This window comes from Anser cygnoides, chromosome 27 (assembly GCF_040182565.1).
Source record: "Anser cygnoides isolate HZ-2024a breed goose chromosome 27, Taihu_goose_T2T_genome, whole genome shotgun sequence".
NCBI classification, from domain to species: Eukaryota; Metazoa; Chordata; class Aves; order Anseriformes; family Anatidae; genus Anser; species Anser cygnoides.
In genome coordinates, this window is record NC_089899.1 from 840,206 (window position 1) to 862,893 (window position 22,688).

The window sequence follows — 22,688 nt, forward strand, 5'->3', positions numbered from 1 at the left end:
GGCTGGCGGCGAGGCCCCACTCCCAAGGAGGTGGCTCCGGGGCGAAGCCTTGTCCCCACCGCGGCCCCTCGTGGAGCACGAGGCCCAGCCGTGGCAGGGGGCCCCCTCTCCCCGTGCCCCCCGGGGGCCTTGCCCACGCAGCAAGCTGCGCCGTGACCCCAGGAGGGGCGGCAGCGTGGGCCCGGGGCGCCGCCGCTCCCGGGGAGAACAATGGCGAGGCCCTGCCTCGGCCCCTCTCCCAGGGACAACAATGGAGGGAGCCGGAGCTGGAGCCGCCTGAGCTCATCTCCCCCCCGAGAGCCCGCGGGGGCCGGGGCTGGCGGCCGGGGGGCCGCAGGGCTGCGCCACAAAGGCTCCCAGCCGCCTTCCCTCGCGGCCCCGCTCGGCCCCGCGCGCACCGAGGGGCCTCGCTCCCGGCCCACCACGGCTCTGGGGGCTCGCGGGATGGGAGCGTGCGGGAGCTGAACGGCCGCAGCATCTGGGGGCTCCCCCCGGGGCTCCCCCCGCTGCTGCCTGGGGGGCCGGGGCTGCGGAGCCCCCTGGGTGCTGCGGGGCGGCCGCCAGCCCTCCCAGCTTTGTGTCTCCCCGCGGGTGCCAGGGCATTGTCTGCGAGCCAGCGGCCCGCCGCAGCCACCCGGGGTCACGCAGCGTCCCGGGCCCCGTCCCACCGGGGGGGCTGCCTGCCCCGACCCCCGGTCCCGGGGGATTCCGGCTTCGTGCTGCAGCCCGGGGGGGCGGCATCACCCCCCAGCTCCGCTCCCCAGGGCGCTGCGGGCCGAGCCCCGGCCCCGGCGGCCCCGAGCACCCCCCGGATCCCCCCCCAGGACCTCCCCCCGGGGGTCGCTCCGCACCCCGGCCGGTCCCGGGGCCGTCCCCTCCCCAGCGCCCGCGGGAGGCGGGGCCCCCCCCGCAGGCGGGGCTGCAGCGGCACCGGGGGCAGCGCCGAGCACCCGGCCCGGGAGCACCGGGGGCAGCAGCGGGCCCCCCCCCGGGGGGTAGAGCCGGGCCCCCAGCAGGGGCCGGGACCCCCGGGGGCGGGAGCCGGGGGGGGGCGCCGCCGGGCCCCCGAGGGCAGCTCCCGGCAGCGGCGGGGGGGGCGCCGCCGGGACCCTCCCCGGGAGCAGGTGCGGCCGCGCCGAGGCCGGGGCCGGTGCCGGGGCCAGGCCGGTCCCTGCCCCCCCCCGCAGGCTCCACCCCGGGCGGTGCGGGATAAAACTTGGGGCACCTCCCCGGCAGCTCCGCGTCAGGGCTGCGCTCGGGCCGGCTCCAGCGCTCGCAGGGGGAAGCGCAGCGGGGCCCGAGCCCTCCGCCACCGGCCCTCCCCGGGACGCTTCTTTCTTACCCTCCCCCCCCCCCCCCGCCGGAGGCAGCCGAGCTCCAGCCGCGCCGGGGAACCGCGGGGCCGCGCTCCGGGCACGGTGAGTGGGGTGGGGCGGGCCGAGCCGTCGGGGGGGCCCCGGCCGTCGGGGCCGGGCTGGGTTTGGGGGCTGGGGGGGGGAGCTGGGGCTCGGTCGGTTTCCGTTGAGCGGCTCCGTGCCGGGGGCTGGGGGGGGGGCGCTTGCCCGGGAGCGGCCGTTCTGGGTGGGGGGACGCGGCGGAGCCCCCCCCGCTCCGGGTGTCCGGGACCCCCCCCCACAGCCCCGCCGTCGGTGCCCTCGCCATCTCGCGGTTTGCCTCCGGCGCCCGGGCACAGCGGCCGGTGACCCGAGCTCGGGCTGCCCGGGGAGGGGGCGTCCCGATCTGCCCCCCCCGGCCGGGGAGCGGCCCCTCGCCCCCAGCCCCGGCCCCTCGGGGGACGCGGAGCTGCCGGGCCGGGGTCGCTCGGGGCGGGAGGGCGGGCAGCGGCCCCGGGACACAGCGCGGCCGGGCTCCCGGTGTCCCGGCCGGGCCCCCCCCGCTGCGGGCCCCCCCGGGGCGTTGGAGGCGCGGCGGGGCCGGCAGAGGGCGCCCGCGCTTTGCTGACTCATAGCCCCCCCCCCTCGCCCCCCGGGCCGGCTCCCCCCGCGCTGCCGGGACCGGGGCATTGCGGGGCCAGGGCTCGTTGCGGGGGGGGCCGCAGCGGGACCGTGCCGGGGGGGGCCCAGCCCCACCGGGGCAGATCCCCTCGGCCCTAACGGCGTCACCGGGAGGGTGACCGGGCGGGTGCGTGTGACCGGGCGGGCGTGACCGGGCGCGGGTGACTGTGCGCGGCCCCCCCCGCCCTTTCCGCCCCGGTGTCCCCGGGGGCTCCGGGTCCCGCCCGGCCCCTCCCCCGGTGCCGGACCCCCCCCCGGTTCCCCCCGCACGCTGGCGGCCGCCGCTCCGCCGCGTCCCGCTCCAACCCCTCCGCCCCCGGGTCCTTCTCCCGGAGCCGGCCCCGGCGGGGCCGTTGTCCCCCCCCCCCCCCCCCCCATCCCGGCCCGGTGGCGGGGCCGCGCCGGGCCCTTTGTTGTGCGGCCCCGGGCTTATGAATGGCCGCGAGGCGCGAGGGCGCGCGGGGGGCGGCGGGGGGCGGGGCCGCGCGGCCGCGTGGGCGGGAGGAATCCGGCCGGGGCCGCCCTCCCGCCGGGCCACGTGGGGAGCCGGAGCTCGGCCGCCATTGGCCGCCACCGCGGGCGGCCGGGCGCTGGGCGAGCTCCCATTGGCCGCGGCCGCCGGCGGAGCCGGAGTGAATGAGGGCGAGGCCCCGCCCCGGGGCCGCTGCTACTTTGCGCCGCCCCCGCCCCCCGCCCGCCGCTTCCACGGCTCCGCGCGGCGGCGGCGGCGGCGCTGCCGGTTCGGGTCCGGCCGCGGGCACAGCCCCAGCGCCTCCGAGCCCCGGGCCCGGCCCCGGCCCCGGCCCGAGCGGGCGGGCAGCTGCGGAGGCACCGAGCAGGCCCCGGGGATCCGCTTTTATTTTTTTTATATTTTTTTTTTTATTATTTAATTTTTGATTATTTCGCTCCCGGGAGGGTCCCCGCGCCCCCCCTCCCCCTCTCCTCCGCCGGTTCCCCGCCCGCGAGGCTCCGGTCGGGCCCCGAGCACCCGGAGCGGAACCGGAGCCCCCGCGGGTCTCGGCGGAGCGGCCCCGGCCCTCCTTTGTCCGCCGCCGGCACCGAGCACCGCTGCCCCCGCAGGTCGGCGGATGGACCCGCAGCCCGGCGCCAGGAGCTGCAGCCGCGGGGCTGCCGCCTGCGAGGGGCTCCCCGGCGAGCCCCCCATGAACCTGTGCATCAACACCACCACCGGCACCCGCTATGAGCTCGCCGTGCCCGCCGAGGAGACGGTGGAGGGGCTGAAGCGGCGCCTGTCCCAGCGCCTCAAGGTGCCGAAGGAGCGGCTGGCTCTGCTGCACAAAGAGAGGTAGGGCTCGGCTCGGCTCGGCACGGCCCGGCCCGGCCCCATCCCCCGGCCGCGGGGGCGTCCCCTCGCCCCCGGCTCGGCCCCGCGCCGAGGGGGCCCTGGGGGGGGGGGGGAGCGGGGCGGGGGGAGGCTCCCGGCCGTGCCCCCTCGGGGGCCGGGGCCGGGCCCTGCCCTTTGTTCTGGGCTCAACTTCGGCGGCGGCGCGGCCCCGGCCCCCCCCAGCCCGGGGGCGGTTGCTGGGGGGCGAGGGGAGGGGGAGTCCTTTGTCTGACAAAGGTTGGGGGGGGGGCAGCAGCGCTCCCCCCGCGGCCGCCTCCGGAGCGGAGCCGACGGCTCGGGGGCTCTGCGCCCCCCCTGCCCCTGCCCGCAGCCGGCCCCGAGCAACTTGAAGGGGGTGGGGGGGGGAGCCCGACGTGCTCCTGTCTGCTGAGCCCCCCCCCGGCCAGCCACCGCCTGCACCCTGCAGGGAAGGGGGGGTCCCAGCACCCTGCGTGCATGGGGGGGGGGGGGGGCCGGCTGCAGCCGGGGTGCATGGGGGAGGCAGATGGGTGCTGGGAGCGCTCGGGGTGGGGGTGCCGGAGGGGGCTCAGCCCCCGGAATCAGCAGGGATTGGGGCCGCTGTGCCCCCCCCCCCCCCCCCATCTGCCGCCCGCGGGGCTGCGCTGCCCTCGCCTGTGGCACCCACCCGGCCGCTCTCCCCCCGCAGCCGCCTCAGCTCCGGGAAGCTGCAGGACCTGGGGGTCGTGGAAGGAAGCAAGCTGACGCTGGTGCCCACCGTGGAGGCCGGCCTGATGGTAAGCGGCCTCGCGCTGTCCCCCCCCCCTCGCTCCCACTCGTGCCCGTGTATTATTAAAGCCCCGGGCGAGGAGGTGCTGGCAGCCCCCGGCTCTGCTGCCCCAGCCCTGGGGGAGGCTGGGCTGGGCGCCGGGTTTAATGTTTCAGGGCTTTCTCAGGGCTGGTGTAGAAATAGTGGAAGTGACATGTCAGCCCTCCCTCCTGCCGCACAGCCGCCCCCTCCTTCTCTGCGTTTGTAATGTTAATAACCCCCTCTCTTTTTTTTTTTCCCTTTCCTCCCCCCCTAGTCCCAGGCGTCCAGGCCAGAGCAGTCGGTGATGCAAGCCCTGGAAAGCTTGACTGAAACTCAGGTGAGAGGCTGGCTGCCGGCTGCGGGAGACAAAGGGCTCTGCGGGGCGCTGGGGGGGGGAGGGCCGGCCGCGGCCTCGCTCCTCGTCCCCTCCCCGGGCGGGCGCCTCGCTCCGGCTGCACCCCCGGCAGGGGTGGGGGCGCTGAGGGTGGTGCCCGGGGCTGGCTCCGTCATCGTGCCCAGCACCCGGGCGGGGAGGTCCCACGCTGCCGCTCGCAGCCCAAACACCGCAGGGCCGGGAGGGCAGAGGCTGGGAGGTGCCGTGACTCACCCAAGGTCACGCAGCAGGTCGGCGGCCAGCCCGGCCGGGGGGCGCGGGGCTGAGCCCCCCCCCCCCACCGCGGGCTGCGGAGCTCGGCTTCCCCTCCCGGAGCGCTTTCCCCATCCCCTTGGACCCGTCCTTGCGTGGGGGGGGGGGGGAGAGAAAGGGGGAAGGAGGGGGGAAAAAAAAAATGCTCGCAGCCTGGCGTTGCGGTGCGGAGCCCCGGCGCGGTGGCGGCCTTGTGCCGGGGCGCTGAGGAGGGGGCGCGGGGGCGGCGCTGGCGGAGGCCGCGTTTGGGAGAGCTGCGAAGTTTCTTGGCTGGGGCGGCCTCGAGCGCGGGAGGCGGCGGGGGGGGGGGGGGTCCCGGGGGAGGAAGCGTTCCCAGGGCCGGGGGAGCCGCCGCGGGTGCGCGCGCAGCCGCCTGCCTCCGCGAAGGTGGAATTTACCCCCAGCCGCGCAGGCCCCGCTCCTTTGTTTTCAGCCCCTTTATTATTGCTGCTCAGCTCCTTCCTTCCCTTCCGGCCAGCGCCGCAGCTTGTTTTTAAAAGGCTTTTTTTTTTTTTTTTAATGCCTGCCTCGCTGGATCTGGAGGAGGGGGCTGAGCACAGGGGGCTCGGCTGGGGCATGGCTGTACCTCCCCCCCCCTGCCCCCGTGGGGACACCCCTGCCGGGGGGACCTTTGGTGACCCATGGTGCCCTTGGCTGCCCGGGGTGACCTTGACTTTCGGCGGCTGCTTTTAACCCTGCGTGGGGTGAATGAGCTTGGACACGGGGTCCTGCAGCAGGGGTTGGCTCCTTCCCCCCACGCCCCCCCCCTTGGAGCTGCTTTTTGGGTGGGGGGCCCGCTGTGGGTGCCAGCATCGGGGTGCGGTGGTCTATGGCAGGGCTGCGCAGCACCCCGGGGAGGTGCTGTGTGCTGGGGGCCAGGGAGGAGCCTGGAGCAGGGGGGGCTCAGGGGGTGCCCCTTGGGGGGGGGGGGGGGCAGCTCTGCTCCCGGCCTCGTACCACCCAGCACGGCTCCCGTCGGGCGGGGGGAAGCAGCTCTGCGCCTCCCTGCCTGCTGCAGGTTCCTCCAGGGTCGGTGATTCAGGAAGCCGGGGCTGCGCAGGAGGAACCGCCAGCACCTGGGGGGCGGAGGGGGGGGGAGGGAGGGGGGGGGGGCAGGAAACCACTCCTCTCATTCATGCTTTGCTCGGCGCTGCCTGCGTCACGCATCCTCCGGCAGCGCAGGGAGCGCTGCGCCGACTTCCTCTGGGGGTGGCGGGGGGCCGGGCGCTGTCACCCCCTGCCCAGGTGCCATCGGGAAGTGGTGGCCGGGCAGGAGGTGACGCCGGGCGCTGCGGGGCCTTCCTGGAAGGACGTGGGGGGGGGGGGGGGGGGGGGGGGCGGCTGCCCCCGCTTTCCAGGGAGCTGCGCCCGCAGCCCCGGTGCGGGCAGGCGCCTCTCGTCCCCGCAGCCCTGTCCCTGTCCCAGTGTGGCCGTGCTGGGGACCGTGGGGGGGGTGGGGATGCATCCTGCCCTGCCGGGGGCTGTGGCCGGAGGAATGCGATTTCTCAACGGTGGCCGAGGGGCTCTGGCCCTCTGCCCTGCTTGGCATGGAAAAAACCCCAAGCAGCGGCGGGGCGAGCGCAGGAGCAGGCGGCGGGGTCCCAGCTGTCGGCTGCAGCTGCGCCCGGCTGGAGAGCTCGCCTGAAAGCCTGCAGGGGCTGGGGGGGCTTATTTCCTGCTCCCTCCCCCCAGCTTTTTCTTGGTCTGGGCTGGCCTTTCCCTTATGGAGCTGCCAGGGAGCACGGCAGCGCAGCCTGCCTGCATTTCTGGGGGGGGTGCTGGGCATCCCTGCCTGGGAGAGGTGGTGACAGGGGACAGCACGGCCCCTCCGGGTGGGGGGCAGCTCCCGGTGCCCCTGCGTGCCCCCGTGGGGGGGTGGTTTGGGGCTGGGGGCCGGGGTTATGCGGGGCCAGGCGTTGGAGCGAGGCGGGAATGCGGCGTTCTCTGAGTCATCGGCATTTCTCAGAAGCAGTCGGGAGACACTTGCCCCATCCCTGCGGGCCCAGAGCCCGGCGCAACGCAGCCGGGTCCCCTGCGGGGACGTGGCGGGGTCCCGGGGGACCCCCGGGCAGTGGCGTTTGGGGACCGGCTGCCCCCAGCCCCCCTCCCGGCAGGGCTGTCCCCGCTCCCAGCCCCTGTGGCGGAGCGGGTTGGGAGGGACAGGGTCCTCCCCGGCCGGCCGTGGGCGGCCGAGCAGGCGGCTGGGTGGGACGTGTTTGCATTGGAGCGGCCTGGTTTTGCCGGGGGGGTGGCAGCGGCGTGGGGGCGGGTGCTGGGAGCCCCAGAGCTGCGCTCCTGCTGCGCTCCTGCTGCTCCCAGCCGCCCTGTTCTGGGGGGGGGGGGGGGGATTGTGGGGTGGTGGGACCCCCGCCGCCGCCGCCCGGGGAGGAAGGGGTTATTGTGGGTGCTGCGGGAAGCACCCGGCGCTGGGCTCGGCGTGGGTTTGGGGCTCTCTGGTTTCTCCCAGCGCCGGCGAGGGGTCAGGCAGGGCGCCGAGGCAGGTGTGAGTCAGATGGAGCCGCGAGGCCGCCTCGGGCGCCCGCTGACGTCAGGGGGCCCCCAGGAGGCGCGCGGGGCTCCCCATGGGCTGAGCGAGCCCTCGCCGTGCTCGGGGGGGGGGTGTGGGGGGGGGGGGGACGGGACAGAATGAGGGCAGTGGTGATGCTGGGGATCAGAACGGGGGGGGCTCTGCGTGCCCCTTGCTCACAGGAGGGCTGTGAGCAGACCCCGTTCCCCGGGGGCCACCATGGGGCTGGGGAGGCTTCGGTGGCCGAGCAGAGGCAGCGGTGGCCGATGGATGGGGGCAGCACGCCGCATTCGGGGGGTTGGAGCTGCCGGTCCTGCGTGCTCCATCCTGAACCCCCCGTAGGAGGGAATCGGGGGGGGGGGGGGGTCTGCATGGGGCCCCTTTCCCAGGGCCAGGCGCCGTGCACGCACACGTGTGCCTGAGCCTGTCCCCGTGCACGAGCGCCGTCCTCTCCCGCCCCCTCGCCCCGTAACCTCCGTGTCCAGAGCTGCAGTGTCTCCTTCACGCCCACCTCTTCCTCTGCAGCCTCCGCCTGACATGCTCGGGGCTTTGCTGCTGGTATTTTTAAAGCTGCTTTTCCCACGGCTTCTCAGAAGCGGCCTCCGCGCCAGCGGGGCGCGGGGGAGCCGGGACGGGGCCGGCGCAGGGTGCTGGGGGCTGCGCTCTGCCTGAGGCGCCGGCCCTCGGCTGGGGGTCGGGGGGTGGGGGCGGGGGGGGTCGGAGCACGGCTCCTGGGGTCCCCCCGTGCCGTGGGTGATGCTGCCGGGGGGGGTGTGGGTGGGTGACGTCTGCCGGGAGCCGGGCACGGCGCCGCACGTGATGGGCCGGGGAAGCCGGGGGGCGGTGGCGGCGTCATCCCCGTGAGCTGTGACCCCGTGTCCTGCCCACGGCCGGCCTGGGTGTGAGCCTGCGCCCTTCAGCCCGCCGCGTGGCGGGGGTGAGAGGTGTGACCCCCCCCTCCCCCCCCAGCAATGCTCACGAAAGCACAGGGAGAGAGGGGGGCATTGGGGGGGGGGGGGGGGGGGGCACAGCCCTTTCATCCCCCCTGGGGTGCTGGGGGAGTGCTGAGCAGTGCTGGAGGGGTGCCCCTGTTTCTCCGTGGCTCCAGTCTCGGGTGATTTATGCCTCCTGGGGGGCTGAGTTGAAGGGGGGGGGGGGGGCAGCAGATGGTGGGGATTGTCCCCCACTCCTCCCCTCCTCCAGCGCTGTGATCTGGGCAGGGTCAGGCCCTGCTCTTGTCTCAGCTCCGTGCTGCAGCTGCTCCATCACCTGCCTGCGGCGGGGGCCTCTGGGGGGGGCAGGGGCCAAGCCTGCAGCCGGGCCTAACCCCCCCCCCCCAGGCTTGGGCTTTATGAGGGGGGGGGGATAGAGGTGGGGGGCTGCCATCCCCTGCCCGCTAGCCCGAAGCCGTGGCAATGAGCGCAGCGAGGACCCGGCATGTCCTCACCTACCCCCTCCCCGTCCTTGTGGCGAAGCAGCCCCCCCTGTGGCCCCCCCCACCCCCCCGGGGGTGGGCAGGGTGGGGGTGCTGCAGCTGCGCCGCCGGCTCCCGGGGTGGGCGGCAGCCGCGGCCCCGTCCCTGCCCGGCGGCGCTGGCGGCAGCAGCGGCGCTGCAGCGGGATCGGTGCCGCGGAGGGCGGGCACGGCGGCTTTGTGCTGGGAGATAAAGGGCGGGGGGAGGACGGGGGGGGGGGGGGGGGGGGGGGGGGATGAAGGAAAATAACCCGGCGCTGTCAGCTGAGGGAGCTGGCACCGGGCTGGGGTCGCGCGGGGACGCGGCCGCGCTCACCTCCCTGCCAGCCTGGCACGGGAAGGGGTCGCCCCTTCGCCTCCCGCCCGGCCCCGCGTGTCCCTGGGGATCGCTGCGGGGAGGGGACGGGGTGCCCGGGCTGGCCGCACGCGGCGCTGCTGCCGGTGCTGACGGCGCTCCTTCTCCTCTCCTCCCCAGGTCAACGACTTCTTGTCGGGACGCTCCCCGCTCACCCTGGCCCTGCGCGTGGGCGACCATATGATGTTCGTGCAGCTCCAGCTGGCGGCCCAGCAGAGCAGCGGGCAGCTCCAGCACCGGCACGTCATCGCCAGCCGCGGCGAGGCGGGGGCCGCCGCCAGCCCCCACTGCCGGATGCTGCACGGCGGCGCCGGCTCCGGCTTCGCCCGCATCCCCGTGGTGCCCGCGTGCCAGCAGAGCCCGGCCCCCAGCCCCACGCCAGCCCCCCCCGTGTACTGTAACGCCCCCCACCCCGCTCCCGTCACCGCTGGGATGTTCCGGTCGCACGGGGCCAGCGCGCAGACGGTGAACAGCAGCGTGGTGTCCTCCTGCTCAGAGGTGGGTCAGGGTGGGGGGCTGCCGTGGGTAGTGTTTTGGGGGGGGGGGGGGGGTCAGGCTGCTACCGTGTGTTGGGGGGGTGTCGGGGTGCCAGGGTTCATAGCTTTGGGGTAGGGGAGCAAAGCTGGGTGCTGCTTATCCCCCCCTGGCCAAACCCTGGAGGTGGCTGCTGGCCCTGCTCCGTGCCGGGCAGGGGGGTGTGGGGGGGTCCTGGCTGTTTTGGGGGGGCAGAGGGCATGGGGTCGGGGCGATGTGTGGTCCTGCGTGCCTCCGGAGGCTGATGCCGCGTCTCTCCCCGCGTGCAGGTGGACTGCAGCACGCACAGCGGCTCCCCCGCGGGCAGCAGCCCTGCCCCGAGCGCCCGCTCCCGCAAACCTGGGGCCGTCATCGAGAGCTTCGTCAACCACGCGCCTGGGGTCTTCTCAGGGACCTTCTCCGGTAGGTACTGGGCAGCGCTGGGGGCGGCAGGGGGCTGCGGGTTCCCATGGGAGGGGGTCCTCACGTCCTTTCTGCCTTCCCCCCCCCCGCAGGCACTTTGCACCCCAACTGCCAGGACAGCAGCGGGCGGCCGCGGCGGGACATCGGCACCATCCTGCAGATCCTGAACGACCTCCTCAGCGCCACGCGACACTACCAGGGCATGCCCCAGTCCCTGGCGCAGCTCCGCTGCCAGACGCAGTTCTCCTCCTCCTCCTCTTCCTCCTCCTCGCCCCCCTCGTCCCCGGACCTCGCCACCAAAACTACCTCAGAGCCGCTGCCGGCGGCCGCGGCCTCCCCGCCCCTGCACCCCGTCGTCCAGTGCCAAAGCCAGATCCGGATGTGCAAGCCCAGCGGTGAGCACGGGGGCGCGCCGGGGATTTGGGATCCGCGCTCAGACCCGTCCCATCCCGTCCGGGTTCCTGGCTGGGGGGGTCCCTGCAGAGCCCGGAGCTGGCCCCACTCTCCTCCCCCCCATTTTTCCCCAAAGGGTTAACTTCCTGCAGCGCTTTGGGTGGTGAGCTGTGGTAATTAGGGGACGTTTTCTGGGGGTACCCTCCCCTTGGGGGGCGGACAGGTGCCCCATGCTGCACCGCTGGCCTTGGGGGGGTCCCCTGCGGAGCCCCCCGGGTGCTCAGGATTTGGGGACACGGTGCCAGGGGGTCAAGATTGTCGCCTGTCCCAAGGGAGCAGCCTCCTGCCTGCGGGCTCGGGGCTCTGCGCCGCCTCCTCTCCTCCCCTGGGGTTTTTTCCTTCTTCCTCTTCCTCCTCTCCCAGCAGCTGCCACCGCGGCGCTGCCCCAGATCCGTCCCAGCCCTGGGGACAGCTGTGGGGACACGTCCCATGGGGGGACACCGAGGCAGCGCCCCCGCACGTCGTGCTGCCCCCACCCCCCCCCCCGGCACCTCCCTCCCCGTTGCCCCCCCCCCCCTTCTCGGTGCTGCTTTTTTCGCACCCCCAGGCACCGGCGGCTGCGGTGTCCCCGTCCTTGTCCCCGTGCCCTGCCGTGTGGGTGGTGCTTTGGGGGGAGGGGGAGGTGACAATGACAGCTCCCACCCCCTTGGTCACAGCACGCCGTGAGGGGGGCGAGGGCGGGTTTCCCGGGGGGGGACACAGGCAGGCTGGTTCCCGCAGCCTCCCCCCCGTGCTCACAGGGTGCACACCTGCGCGCCCCGAGGCCGGAAGGCGCCCAAAGGCGCGCACCCTGCCCCCCCCCCCCCTCCCCGATTTGCGTAGAGAAAAGAACTGAAACCGGGGGGGGTCCTTGCTCTCCCCTTGCTTTTTTCTCTTCCTTCTCTCCTGGTCCTGGGGGGGGGGGCAGGTCCCCCAGCTGGGGGTGGCTCCGTGCCTGGTCCCAGCCCTCGGTGACGTGGCCGGGGCCCCGCTGTGCCACCGCCACCCCGGGGCTTCCCAGGGCCACCTGCGCCTCTTGGTGGGGGTGCGTTGGTGGGGGGGAACCTGTGCCCCCCCCCTCCCCTTGCTGCTTGATAAGCCAGGCTGGGCTCACCCCGTGCGGCCAGGGCCACCCCCAGCCCCGGGGCACCTTTTGGGGAGGTGGAATTCCCAGCAAGGTGCCGTGGGTAGGGGATGTGGGGGCAGCCCCTGTCCCCGACCTGGTGGCACTTGTGCCAGGGCCACCTGCGTGTCCCTGCTCCATGCCCCCCCCCATATCTGGTGTGTTTTTTCCACCCGTGCTCCAGCAGGCGATGCCAAAACCCTCAGTTTTGGTCTGTGCGCGGGGCTGCCCCGCTGCCTGGGCCCTGTCCCCAGCCCCAGGGACCAGCTCGGGTCCCAGTTGCCCCAGCCAGGCAGCGCTGGGGACTGGTGCGATGCGCCCTGCTTGGAGGTGGCATCAGCTGGGGGCTTTTACCCGCTGTGTTCATGCGGGGCTGTTGGGGTGACGAGGTCTGGTGCTGATGCTTCAGCCACGGCCCCGTGCTGGGGAAACTGAGGCAGGAGGCACAGCGGAGTCGCTGCATCCTGAGCCCCCTGCAGTTGCGGCTGGGGCTTCGGCGCTCCCCCAGCCACGTTTGTCACCGAGCGGGTTCCCTTCTTCCTCCCTCTCCCTGGCTCTTCATCCTCCCACATGCCGCAGCGGGGCCGGCACCGCGGCACGGGCTCCTTGGACCCTGTCTGGAGGGAAAGGGATGGGGTCCCACGCCCTGCGCCCCCCCGCCCCCCCCAGGACCGATTTCGGGTCGCCGCGGGCGCCGTGCACGGTCAGCACGCCCCTTGGTGACGCCGTGCCCCCCCCTTTCGCCCTCGCAGGCGACCGCTTGCGGCAGACGGAGAACCGGGCGACGCGCTGCAAGGTGGAGCGGCTGCAGCTGCTGATGCAGCAGAAGCGGCTGCGCAGGAAGGCGCGCCGGGACGCCCGCGCCCCCTACCACTGGCTGCCCAACCGCAAGTCCAGCCGCACCAACAGCAACAGCAGCGTCTCCAGCGAGGGCAGCCTCGACCTGGACTTCGAGGACTCGGTCTGGAAGCCGGAGGTCAAGGCGGACATGAAGTCCGAGTTCGTCGTAGCATAGAGCCGTGCCGGCGCCCCGGGGCCGCGGACTCTGCCGGGAGGGGGGCGCCCCCCCCGGGGGGGGGGGGTCTCGTTTCTGTTTTCGTGGGCCAGATCTCCTCTAGATTTGCCGGCTCCTGCGGACGTGGCTGCGCCGGGGAGACCGTTTCAATGGGGGGGGGGTGGTCTGAGGGGGGTGGGCAGCTGGGGCAGCCTCCTCCCTGCTTTGGGGAGGGTCCGGGGCAGGAGCTGCCCCCCCCCCCCCCAGCCTCCTCCCCTGCCCCAGCCGGGGGGAGCCCGGCTCCCGGTGCTGCCCGGGGGCTCCAAGCTGCTGCTTTGGCTGTGACGAGGGGCGCAGCGGGGGCGGCCCGGCCCCCTCGGCGCGGGCAGGAGGAGACAAAGTCTCTTTCGGAGGTGCTGGGGGCCCCCACCAGCCTGGGGGCCGTTTGTTTTCCTTCCCTTCTATATGTAGCATTGCTCGGCTGCGGGGCTGGGCCCCCCCCTCCCCGGCCCCCCCCTCCCGGCCCCGCGTGCACTTTACCGGTCCGCGCGGGCGGCGGGGGGGGACACGCGTGTGCCTGGGCGCCACCGGCCCCGCTGCCGCAGCGAGGGTAGGGGGGGGCTTCGTTTTGGGGTGGTTTTTTTTTATTATTTTTATTTTTCGGAGGGAGAAGAAGTGGCGCCTTCCCTCCGTGGCGGAGACCAACGGCCGAGTCGCTGGGCTCTTTCCCACCCGCCTGTTGGTTGGTTGGATTTTTTTTAACTTAAAGGAGGAAAAAAAAAAAGAGTTAAAAAAAAAAATAATGAATAAACAAACCCAGTACTTGGTCATGGCTGTCTGCAAGCCGTGGGGCTAATATTTATAGACATTAATTACCCGACTGAGCCAATACTGACATAGTCTTGCATAGGCCGTAGAAATCCTTTTTCTTGTCCGACTTTGATTTTTTCGTCAGGAGATCTGTGCAAATAGAGAACCCATGTGATGTGTTTTTTGTCTGTAAAAGTCTTTTTTGTGTGTTTTGGGGGGGGGGGGCGGGGGGGGAGAGCGAGGCTTTCGGTCTTTAATATTTTATTTTTTATTTTTGAAATAAATTTGGGCAGTCTGGATGCAACCGCGCCTGCTCTTGCTGTTGGGGCTGGGGGGTTCCCCCGTCCTCCCGGTGTCCTTTGTGTGGTTGGGGCCGTGCCTGCGTGCAGCCCCCTGCAGCTCCCTCCTTGCACACTGATGCAGGGCATACGTGGCCATGCAATATCACGGTGCACGCCTACACCAGGTCATGCATGTATGTGGTGCACACGCATGTGCGCAGCCGTGCCAAGTTTTGCACTCGCATACACAACCGTGCCCTGCAGGAGGGAGGGAAACCCAAAAGCTTGGGGGGGGGGGACGCAGCAGCTCCCCGCCTTCCTCCTGGGAAGGGGGAACGGGTTCGGTGCGGCCGTAGTGGTGGGGTCCCCACGCTGCACACACCCCCCCTTGCCATGGGGACGTGTCGGGGCTGGCCTTCCCAGCGCTGGCGGCACGCCGGACCCCGGGGCTCTGCAGCGCTCACCCAACTGGGCGAACCCGCTCGCGCGCTGCCCCGTCCCGCGGGCCCCGTCCCGCCGGCGTGCTGGGCCGGTGCCCCAGGAGCCCGGCCGGTTCCACCAGCCCGGCTCGCCGCCCTCCTGCGTCAGGGCGGCCGCAAACCCGCAGCCACCGAACCTCGGCCCCGCCGCCCGGCTTCCATCCCTAGGGCCCTGCGTGGCCCTGCCTCAGTTTCCCCACCTGCACCAGCAGCAGCTTCGTTTCCCCGCGGCTTTCCCCCGCCCCGGGGAAGGTGACGGGGAGGGGAAGGCCCTGGGGATGCGCGTCAGCTCCGGTCCTGCCACGGCTTCCCCTGGCCCCGCTGCTGGCTCCCGCAGGGAGAGGCCCTTCGTGTCCCCGGGTGGAAAGTGCCGGGGCGCGGGGCCGGCGGCTCCGTTCCGGGTAGCGGGCAGGAAGCCGGGGGTGGCGAGCGCTGCTGCGGTCCCACAGCCCGGTGAGCTGAGCACCCGCGTGCGCCCCGGTGCCCTGTGGGTGCCCTGTGGGGCCGCGGATGGACGGCGGGTCTCAGGGCGGCGCGGCCGGCACGGCTCCAGGCAGCGGTGGCTGCGGTGTCGCGGCTGGGGACACCGTGGGCAGGAGCGGCCCCGTCGTGCGTCCGTCCTCAGCCCCGCTGCGAGCCCACCCTGGGGGGCTGCGGGGTGAAGCTGCATTGCTCCCTGACACCCCCACCCCCCCCCGTGCCTCTGCACCCAGTGTGGGGGCACTCCAAGGTCCCCAGCACCAGGGGGCACAGTGGGGGCACCGCTGGGTGCATGGGCAAAGCCTGACCCCAGGGAAGCGGGGGCTGACCTGTGGGGCTGATATTTGGGGAGGGGGTGGGAGTCCCCTCAGGCCATGGCACCCACGTCCCCATCCGGCTGCATCCCCTGCACCCTGAGCCTGTTCCCCCCCCCCCGTGTCCCCATCCAGCTGCATCCCTGCACCCCAGGGAGCTGGGGGAGGAAGCCAGGGGATGGAGCAATCCAGAGCCCCACGGGGCCCCCAGCACCCTGCGGATGGGATTTCCCAGCTGGGGCCGGTGTCTTCTCCCTGCAGGAACACCCAGGGTGTCGGGGGGGGGCTCACTGGGCCCCAGAGCCCCCCTGGGGCAGCCGGCGCCCCGGGGCCGAGCTGCGGAGGAAGCCGAGGCCGGGTGAGGAAGTGGCTCCGGTTCCTGCGGTGGCTTGTGCCGCACCGGGCGGCCCGCTGCCAGCGCCCGGCTTTGACGTCATTTCGGGTAGCGCGAGCCCTGGGCTGCCCCCCCCCGACACCCCCGGCCCGCACCACTCGCGCCAAATTTGGCAAGGGGAAGAGGAGCCGCTCGCCGCACCGAGCAAATGGCGGAGGCCTTTTAAGGCAATCCCTGCCCGGCCGGGCACGCGCGGGGACACACGCACGTGTGCACGCTCACGCCTGCCTCTTTGCGTGCACACGCGTGTGCGCAGGGGATGCAGCAGGCAGCTGTGCACGGCAGCGGCACCCACGCGTGTGCAAGCAGCTGCATTCCTGGTGGCCCCTGGGGTCCCCCACACCTCTGGACCAGCAGTTGGGGGGGGTTCCTCCTTCTGGCCCCCTCCCCGTGGCCTTGTCCCAGCTCACTGGGTCTGGGGGACCTGGGGGAGCTGAGGGTGCTGCTGGGCTGGGGGCACGGGGTGTGGGGTGGGTGTGGGACAGGCCTGGCCCTGAAGCACAGCGCAGGCACAGTGCGGCACAGTGCTGCACAGCGCAGTACGGCACGGCACGGTGTGGCACAGCGCAGCATGGCACGGCATGGCATGGTGCTGCATGGCATGGCACAGCATGGCATGGCGCTGTAGAGAATGGCACAGCATTGCACGGCACAGTGCAGCATGGCACAGCACGGCACGGCACGGCATGGCACGGCATGGCATGGCACAGCATGGCATGGCACAGTGCAGCATGGCACAGCATGGCACAGCACGGCACAGCACGGCACGGCACAGCGTGGCACGGCACAGCACAGCACGGCACAGTGCAGCACGGCACAGCACAGTGTGCCACAGCCCAGTGTGGCACGGCACGGCACGGCAGGGCACAGCCCGGCTCAGCCAGCCTCACTGCACCACAGGCACCCACGGGAGGTGTCTGCAGCGGTGCAGGAGGCAAGCTGGGACACGGGCGCCGCATCGCGCCGCCGCCGGGTGACATCACCGCGCCCGGGGCCGGCAGATGCTGGTGATAACGGGGGGGTGTGGGGGGGTCCTGGGGAGGGGGGGGCGGGTGGGTGAGGCCGGGCGGGAGCCGGTGTCCAGGTGCTCGTCGCAGCCCCGCGCCCTGTCCTGCCCGACGCTTCCTCGCCGCCCCCCGCCCCGTCCCGCGTCCCCGCTCCCCGCCCTGCAGGGCCAGGCCCACGCTGGCGCGGCCGCGCTCGTCCCAGTCCTCCCAGTATGAGGCAATGCAGCGGCACCAGCGTCGCCGCTTTGGTGTGGTGCCTGCTGGGGGGGAGATGGGTGTCACCGGCGGGCGGGCGCCCATGTGCATGTGCGGCCTCACACGTGTGAGCATGCACACACAGGGGGTGCACACAGCAGGGTGCTTGCAGGGGAGGGGGTGCACACAGGGTGCGAGTGCATGCACTGGGGGGGGGGGGGGGACATGCACGGGGAGGGGGGTGTGCATGCAGGGACACGCAGAGATGAGCGTGCATACAAGCAGTGCACGCTCCCCTTGCACCCCAACTGTATTTCAGCCCCCTGAAGGGGAGCCATGCCCCCCCCCCGGGACACGCACAGCAGCAGCTGCCCAGGCAGAGGGGGTGCCCCCTCCCCAGCCCCCCAGGGTACAGCCCACGGCCCGGTGCGCACAGCACACACCCCGCCAGGCCTCAGCCGCCGGCCTGGGGCAAATATTTGCCTTCAGTCCTAAAGCTCAGAGCACCACGGGGGTGACCCTGACCTGCGACAGCCCCTGCGCCTGCCGCGGTGCCGACGGGAGAGGGCCGGGGGGACAGCGGGGGCCCCGCCGCCAGCCGGGCACCCTCGGAGGGGCAGCGAGGCCCCCACCCACGCAGGGCCAGCGGGTGCCGGCGGGTTGGACCGGGTGCCCCCCAGCCCCGCCAGCCCGGCCCCCGCAGCAGAGGGTGCGTCGGGCAACACCCACGGCGGTGAGAGCCGCGCAGCTCCCACGGGCCTCCCGTCACACCCCTGGGGCCGGCGCACACCCACAGCCGCAGCCCTGCTGCACACCAGCCCTGTGCACACCCAGCCCCTTGCAACCGAGTCCCTTGCACACCCACCCGCTGTTCCTCACACCCCCACCCCCCCCCAAACCTGCAAGCTGCTTTGCCACGGCTTGTGTGCGCATGCAAGCGACGCACTGCGTGCAAACCCACGTGCACACACACCCGTGTGTGCACACCCCACTGCCAAGCACGCGTGTGGGGCCGATTATCTGCTTCGGGCTGAGCCCCCGGCCCGCAGCCCCATGGGTGCCACCCGCCGCTGCGCTGGGCACCCGCTGGTGGCTGCTGGCGAGAGACGGCGCTGGCGCGGCTGTGCCAGACGCCGGGTGGGCGACGAGCGCCGGCGTGTCCCTGGCAGGAGCTGGGAACACGGCGTCTGCCGGCAGCGGGGTCCCAGCGCGCTCGCGGGGGAGAGCCCCGGCCCACGCATGGGGGCCGTGGGTGGCCTCCCACCGCCAGGGCACCCATGGGTGCAGCCCGAGCCGCCTTGCCCCGGGCATGGCTTTGGGGTGCAGAGCTCCCCCCCCCCCCCCCATGCCCACGCAGGCCCCGGTGCAGCTGCAGGCACTGCCCCTCGTGGGGCCCCCACGGCTGCGGTCCCGCAGGGCACGGCGCGGGGCTGGGCTGCGGGCAGGCAGCCCCGGCGTGGGGCGCGGAGGCGGCGAAGGGGGGGGCCGGGGCGGGAGCTGCCGGCACAGAGACGGGATCCTGGAATTAAAAACATTCCAGGAACTGACTTTGAACCAGATAAAATAACAAGCGCCGCAAGGAATGTCTCACCCCACCCCCCCCCCGGCCGGCCGGCGGCCTCCGTCCCATCCCAGCCCCACACCGCTCCCAGCCCAGCCCCACGGCGCTCGCCCAAACCGCCCTCAGCCGCCCTCCGCCCCACACGTGTCCCGGGGCCCCCGCGCACGCGTGTGCATGCACAGCACGCGGCCGGTGTGCACACGTACGTGTGCAACGGGTGCAGCGCAGCTGCGTGTGCGCACGGCGGGGGGGGGGGGCACGCTGCAGTGCAGGCGTGCAACTGGTGGCGTGCACGTGGCTGTGCCGCCACAACACGCGTGTGCACACAGCTGTGCACGCATGGGTGCCGTGTGTGCACGCTGGTCCCCTTGCACTGCATCCCCGAGCACTGGGCTGGGGTGCAGAGGGTCTCCCCGCGGCCACGGGGCCTCCCCGGCCCCCCCCGCAGCCTGGCCCTGGGCCGCGGCCGGCGGAGGCAGCCCGGCGTGCCTGGGCGGTGATATCACGGGGGACGCGCAGCCAGGGGCACGCCGCCCAGCCCGCTCCCAGGGGATGGCCACGCGCCTCCTCCTCCTCCGGAGGCCCCGCGCCGGAGCCAGGATGGAGCCGCGGCAGGGGCCCGTGCTGCAGCTGCCACCCCCACGGCCACAGCACCGTGCTGCAAGCCGGCACTGGGCATACTGGGAGCCCCAGTTTGGCTGCTTGCTCTTGGAAAAGGGCTGCTACCAGCAGCAAAACCTCTGCCTGCGCCCCGTGTCCCAACACCTGGGGACCCCCCCGGTGTCTCCTGGAGGGAGCTGGGAGTGGGAACCGGGCTCAGCCCCCAGCGGGACCCACGGGGACGGTGCTTAAACGGCCCTGGTGACAGCGGCGTGGCGGTGGGTGGGGGTCACCCCCCGCCACGCGCAGCGTGGCCCCGGCAGCGTGGCGGGGAGCGGGGCCGGAGGGCAGCGCCGGTGCGTCACCGTGTTTACGAGGACCTCGAGGAGCACGCGTGACGTCCGCGCCGGCCCTGCCAGCCGCAGCCCTGCCAGGTGGCACGGTGCCACCGCGCCGCGCTCCCCCCCCCCCCCCCGGCTGCCTCCTTCGCTGCTGCGATTTTCGGGGCTGGCGCGGGGCCACCCAGCCTCTGGGCCCCGGTGTCATGGAGGGAGGGGGGGGGCTGAGCTGCCCCCCCCCTTCACCCCCCCCCCCAGCCGTCAGCCGCCGCGCTGAGAGAGCAGATGGGGCGTGCGCGGGGCTATATATAGCGGCGGGACCCACAGGTAGCGATGCGTCAGCGCGGGTGACGCAGCCCCGGCGAGCAAGCGACGCTCGGCCGCACGCCCCGCAAACGCCCCTGCTGCCGGTCCCTGGGGGCCGTGGTGGCTCTGCCCCCCCCCCGAAATGTCCCCAACATGCACAGGAGCTGGGGACCTGCAGGCTGCAGGCGGTCCCCGTGCGTGGTGGCCACAGCTGCAGGGTCCTGAGCCGGCTGCTGTGCTGCAGGGTGGTGTCTGCTGGGGGCTTGTTCCCCCCCATGTGTGCACGCGTGTGTGTGCATGTGGCCCCCCGAGGAGCTGTGCCGTGTCTCTGCGTGGTCACGGCTGCGTGTCACCGTATGTGCCATGCTCGTGTCCCCACGTGTTTGCGTGTCCTGCATGCCCTGTGTGCCCTGCGTGTCCTGAGTGTTGCTGCGTGTGCACGCTCCCACCCGCGCGTGCCCGCCGTGGCCCCGCACACACAAGCACTGTGTGTGTGGCCGCGGCGCGTCTCCGTGTGCGTGGCCGCGGTGGCCGGGGGTGACTCAGCCCCCAGGCAGCCCCGGAATGCCCCCTCCCCGCGTGGGGAACCGGCCCGCGTGTCGCAACGCCGCTTCCTGCGCCGGCTGTGCTGGGAACGGGCTGTGCTGGGTGCTGGGGCCGGGGACAGCCGGGGCTGACCCAGGCCCTGCTGGGAAGATGAGGCGGTGCCACCCTCCTCCATCCTGCCTTCTGGGAACCGGGGCGGGCGTGGGGGGGGGCAGGCAGTGAGGAAGGGACCCAGCAGGGTGAGGGCTCACCAGGGAGCCCCCCCCACCCAAAGCAGTGCCCCCCACGGCCTGCCCAGAGCCGGGCAGGGTCCCCCCCAGCCCCCCGGTTGATCACAGGGCCCCACGTTGACCCCGAGCTGCGAGGGGACCGGGGAGCCTTGGCCCCACTCCAGGACCAGGATGGGGTCCTGGGTGCCCTCCCCGGTGTGGGATGGGGCTGGGGGTGCTGCAGGACCAGGAAGCCCCCCGCTGTGCCCTTGGTGCCCAGGCAGTGCAGGGTCCCGTTGGTGGTGCTGGGGGGGCAGCACCCTGCCCAGCCCAGACCCCAGCTTCGTGCCGAGCCCCGGGGTGGCTCGTGGAGGTGGCACACGGGGCTGGGGTCCTGCCACCTGCCCCCAGCCCTTGTCAGCCCCAAACCCTGCAGCAGGGCAGGAGGACAGGCTACCCCGTGACCCCACAAGCTGGGGGTGCATGAGGGGGGGGCTCTGGCTTTGGAGCACCCCAAGGCAGCCAGCACTCGGGCTGGGGGGGGGGGGGCTTGGGGCTGGGGGCTCTGGATCCTTCCTGCATGTCTTGGGGGGTGCCTGGTGGGGGCGTAAAGGGGTCTGATGCGGGTGTAAGGGGTCTAATGGGGGCGTAATGGGGCCGGTGTGGGTATAAGGGGTCTGATGTGGTTGTAAGGGGTCTGATGGGGGTGCAAGGGGTCTGAGGGGGGTGCAAGGGGTCTGAGGGGGGTGCAAGGGGGCCAGCACGGCCGCCCTGAATCTGGACCCGGTGTGCAGAAATGGGGGCTCGCCCCCGGCCGTGCGGGGGGAGCAGCCCCGGCGTGGTGCGTGCCTGCAGGGGGGACCCCCACCGGCTGCCGCAGGGCCGGGGGCTCAGCTCCAGTCCGAGCCCCCTCTCGCTCCAGGCCGGGTGTTCCCAGCCGGGCGCCGGGCGGGGCTCAGGGGCGGGCAGGCGGGGAGCCGGGCTCCGCTCCGGGCTCCGTGCTCCGTGCTCCGCTCCGGGTTTTCCGGCGTGCCGCTGGGCGCCGCGCGCTCATTCATTCACAGAGCCGCCGCGCGCGCTCCCGGCCCATTCATCCCGGCGGCGCGAGGGAGGCCCGTTGCCGTGGCAACCGCCCAGGCTCCCGCGGCGTGGGCAGCGCCCCCCCCCCCAGTCCCCAGCAGCGGGGGGGGGGGGGGGGGGGCCGGGAGCGGGGGGAGCCTCGGGGGGGTCCCGGCCCCCTTCCAGCCCCTCCTCGGTGCAGGGGGCGAGGCCCCCCCGGGGCACGGCGGCGGCGGGGGTGGGGGGCCGTGTGCACGCGGGGGGGCCGGGAGGGGGGCGTTTCGCTGGGGGGAGCAGCGCCGGGGGGCGTCCCGTTGTTTGCAGGGTGCGGGGGCTCCTCCCCTGACCCCCCCCCCCCTCAACCCCCCTCGGTAGCTGCCACGTCGGCAAGGGTGCCCCCCCCCCCCCCCAGGCGGCCCCCCCGCATATAAGGGTGGGCGCAGGCTGCGCACCCGCAGCTGGGGGGGGGGGGGGGGGCAGGAATTGGCCGCATCCTGCGTCTGCGCTGCAGCCGGCTGCGGGTGCTGGGGCTGGTTGTGTGGGGAGGACGGGCACCCACCGGGGTGCTGATTTTTTTTTTTGGGGGGGGGGGGGGGGGGCGGCACCGGTTGTGCAGGGGCTGTGTGCGTGGCGACGGAAAGCTCGGGGCTGCGGCACGAGCACGGGGTGAGCCGGAGCTGGGCAAAGCTTCCCGGCCGCCTTCCCAGGGCGTCGGGAGTGAGGAGCCGCGGCCATGGGGTGCTGGGGGGGTGCTGCCGGCCACTGCACCACGCCCCAGCCCCACAGGTGGGCTCCGGCTGGCGTGCAAGGCACAGGCACGGCGGGTGTGTGCCACCGGGACCATGCACGGCTGCTTGCACGGCTGCGGTCACGTGCATCGTGCACGCGCAGCTTCTCCTGCGCCTGGGGTTCGTGCACGCTGAGGACCCAGGCAGGTGAGCGCACACGTGTGCACGCGCACACACACATGTGCCAGCTCCTGCTTGCACTCCCGGGCCTGTCTGCACCCGGGGGGGGGCCACGCACGCACCCCCAGCGCCTGCCCGCGGCCGCACGCTGACGTCAAGGCGCGGGTGCACGCGCGGGCGGCGCAGCAGGGCCGCGCACACGCACATGCCAGGGGTTGCCCTCGCACGCAGCCGTGCGCGCTCCTCTCCCCGGCGGGCTCTGCTCGCCGGCCCCGCGTCTTCCCGCTGCCTGCCGGGGATGACTCACGGCGCGCAGAGGAAGCCGTGACTCAGTCCTGGATTCCTGCCTCTCCCCACCCCCCGGCCGGCCCCTGCCATCGCGCAGCCACGTGGAACCCATGGCCGCGCTGCAGCGGAGCCGGGCACCAGGCTGCGGGGAGCGGGGCTGGGGTTCGGACCCCCTGCCCTGGGCCCCTGCACCCCCGCAGGGTCCCCTGCGGCCCTGGGGGCTCGGTAGCTCCGGCCCTGCCAGGCCGGGTGCGCGGGAGGAGGCAGCTCCGGGCGCTCGGGGTGGCACCGCGCACGC

At 73.5% G+C, this 22,688-nt stretch overlaps 1 protein-coding gene across 2 annotated transcripts; it reads left to right on the forward strand.

Moving 5' to 3' along the window:
- The first annotated feature begins 1,267 nt into the window (after positions 1-1,267).
- On the forward strand, positions 1,268-13,606 carry MIDN (midnolin). Of its 2 annotated transcripts, XM_066983811.1 has the most exons (8): positions 1,268-1,418; positions 3,096-3,321; positions 4,028-4,115; positions 4,404-4,466; positions 9,251-9,628; positions 9,934-10,066; positions 10,159-10,461; positions 12,374-13,606. In XM_066983811.1, the coding sequence occupies exons 2-8, from the start codon at positions 3,104-3,106 to the stop codon at positions 12,634-12,636; spliced, it is 1,446 nt and encodes a 481-aa protein (XP_066839912.1). In that variant the 5' UTR covers positions 1,268-1,418; positions 3,096-3,103; the 3' UTR covers positions 12,637-13,606. The 2 variants fall into 2 exon arrangements, with proteins under 2 accessions (XP_066839912.1, XP_066839913.1); XM_066983812.1 differs by lacking the exon at positions 1,268-1,418 and having other exon boundaries at positions 2,739-3,321.
- Positions 13,607-22,688: the final 9,082 nt, after the last annotated feature.

What these genes read in the sequence shown, in the direction of transcription:
- MIDN (XM_066983811.1), top strand. Translation starts at nt 3,104, where the DNA reads ATGGACCCGCAGCCCGGCGCCAGGAGCTGCAGCCGCGGGGCTGCCGCC. An exon ending in CTTCTCAGGGACCTTCTCCG is followed by an intron (nt 10,067 to 10,158) that starts GTAGGTACTGGG and finishes CCCCCCCCGCAG; the next exon opens with GCACTTTGCACCCCAACTGC. An exon ending in CCGGATGTGCAAGCCCAGCG is followed by an intron (nt 10,462 to 12,373) that starts GTGAGCACGGGG and finishes TCGCCCTCGCAG; the next exon opens with GCGACCGCTTGCGGCAGACG.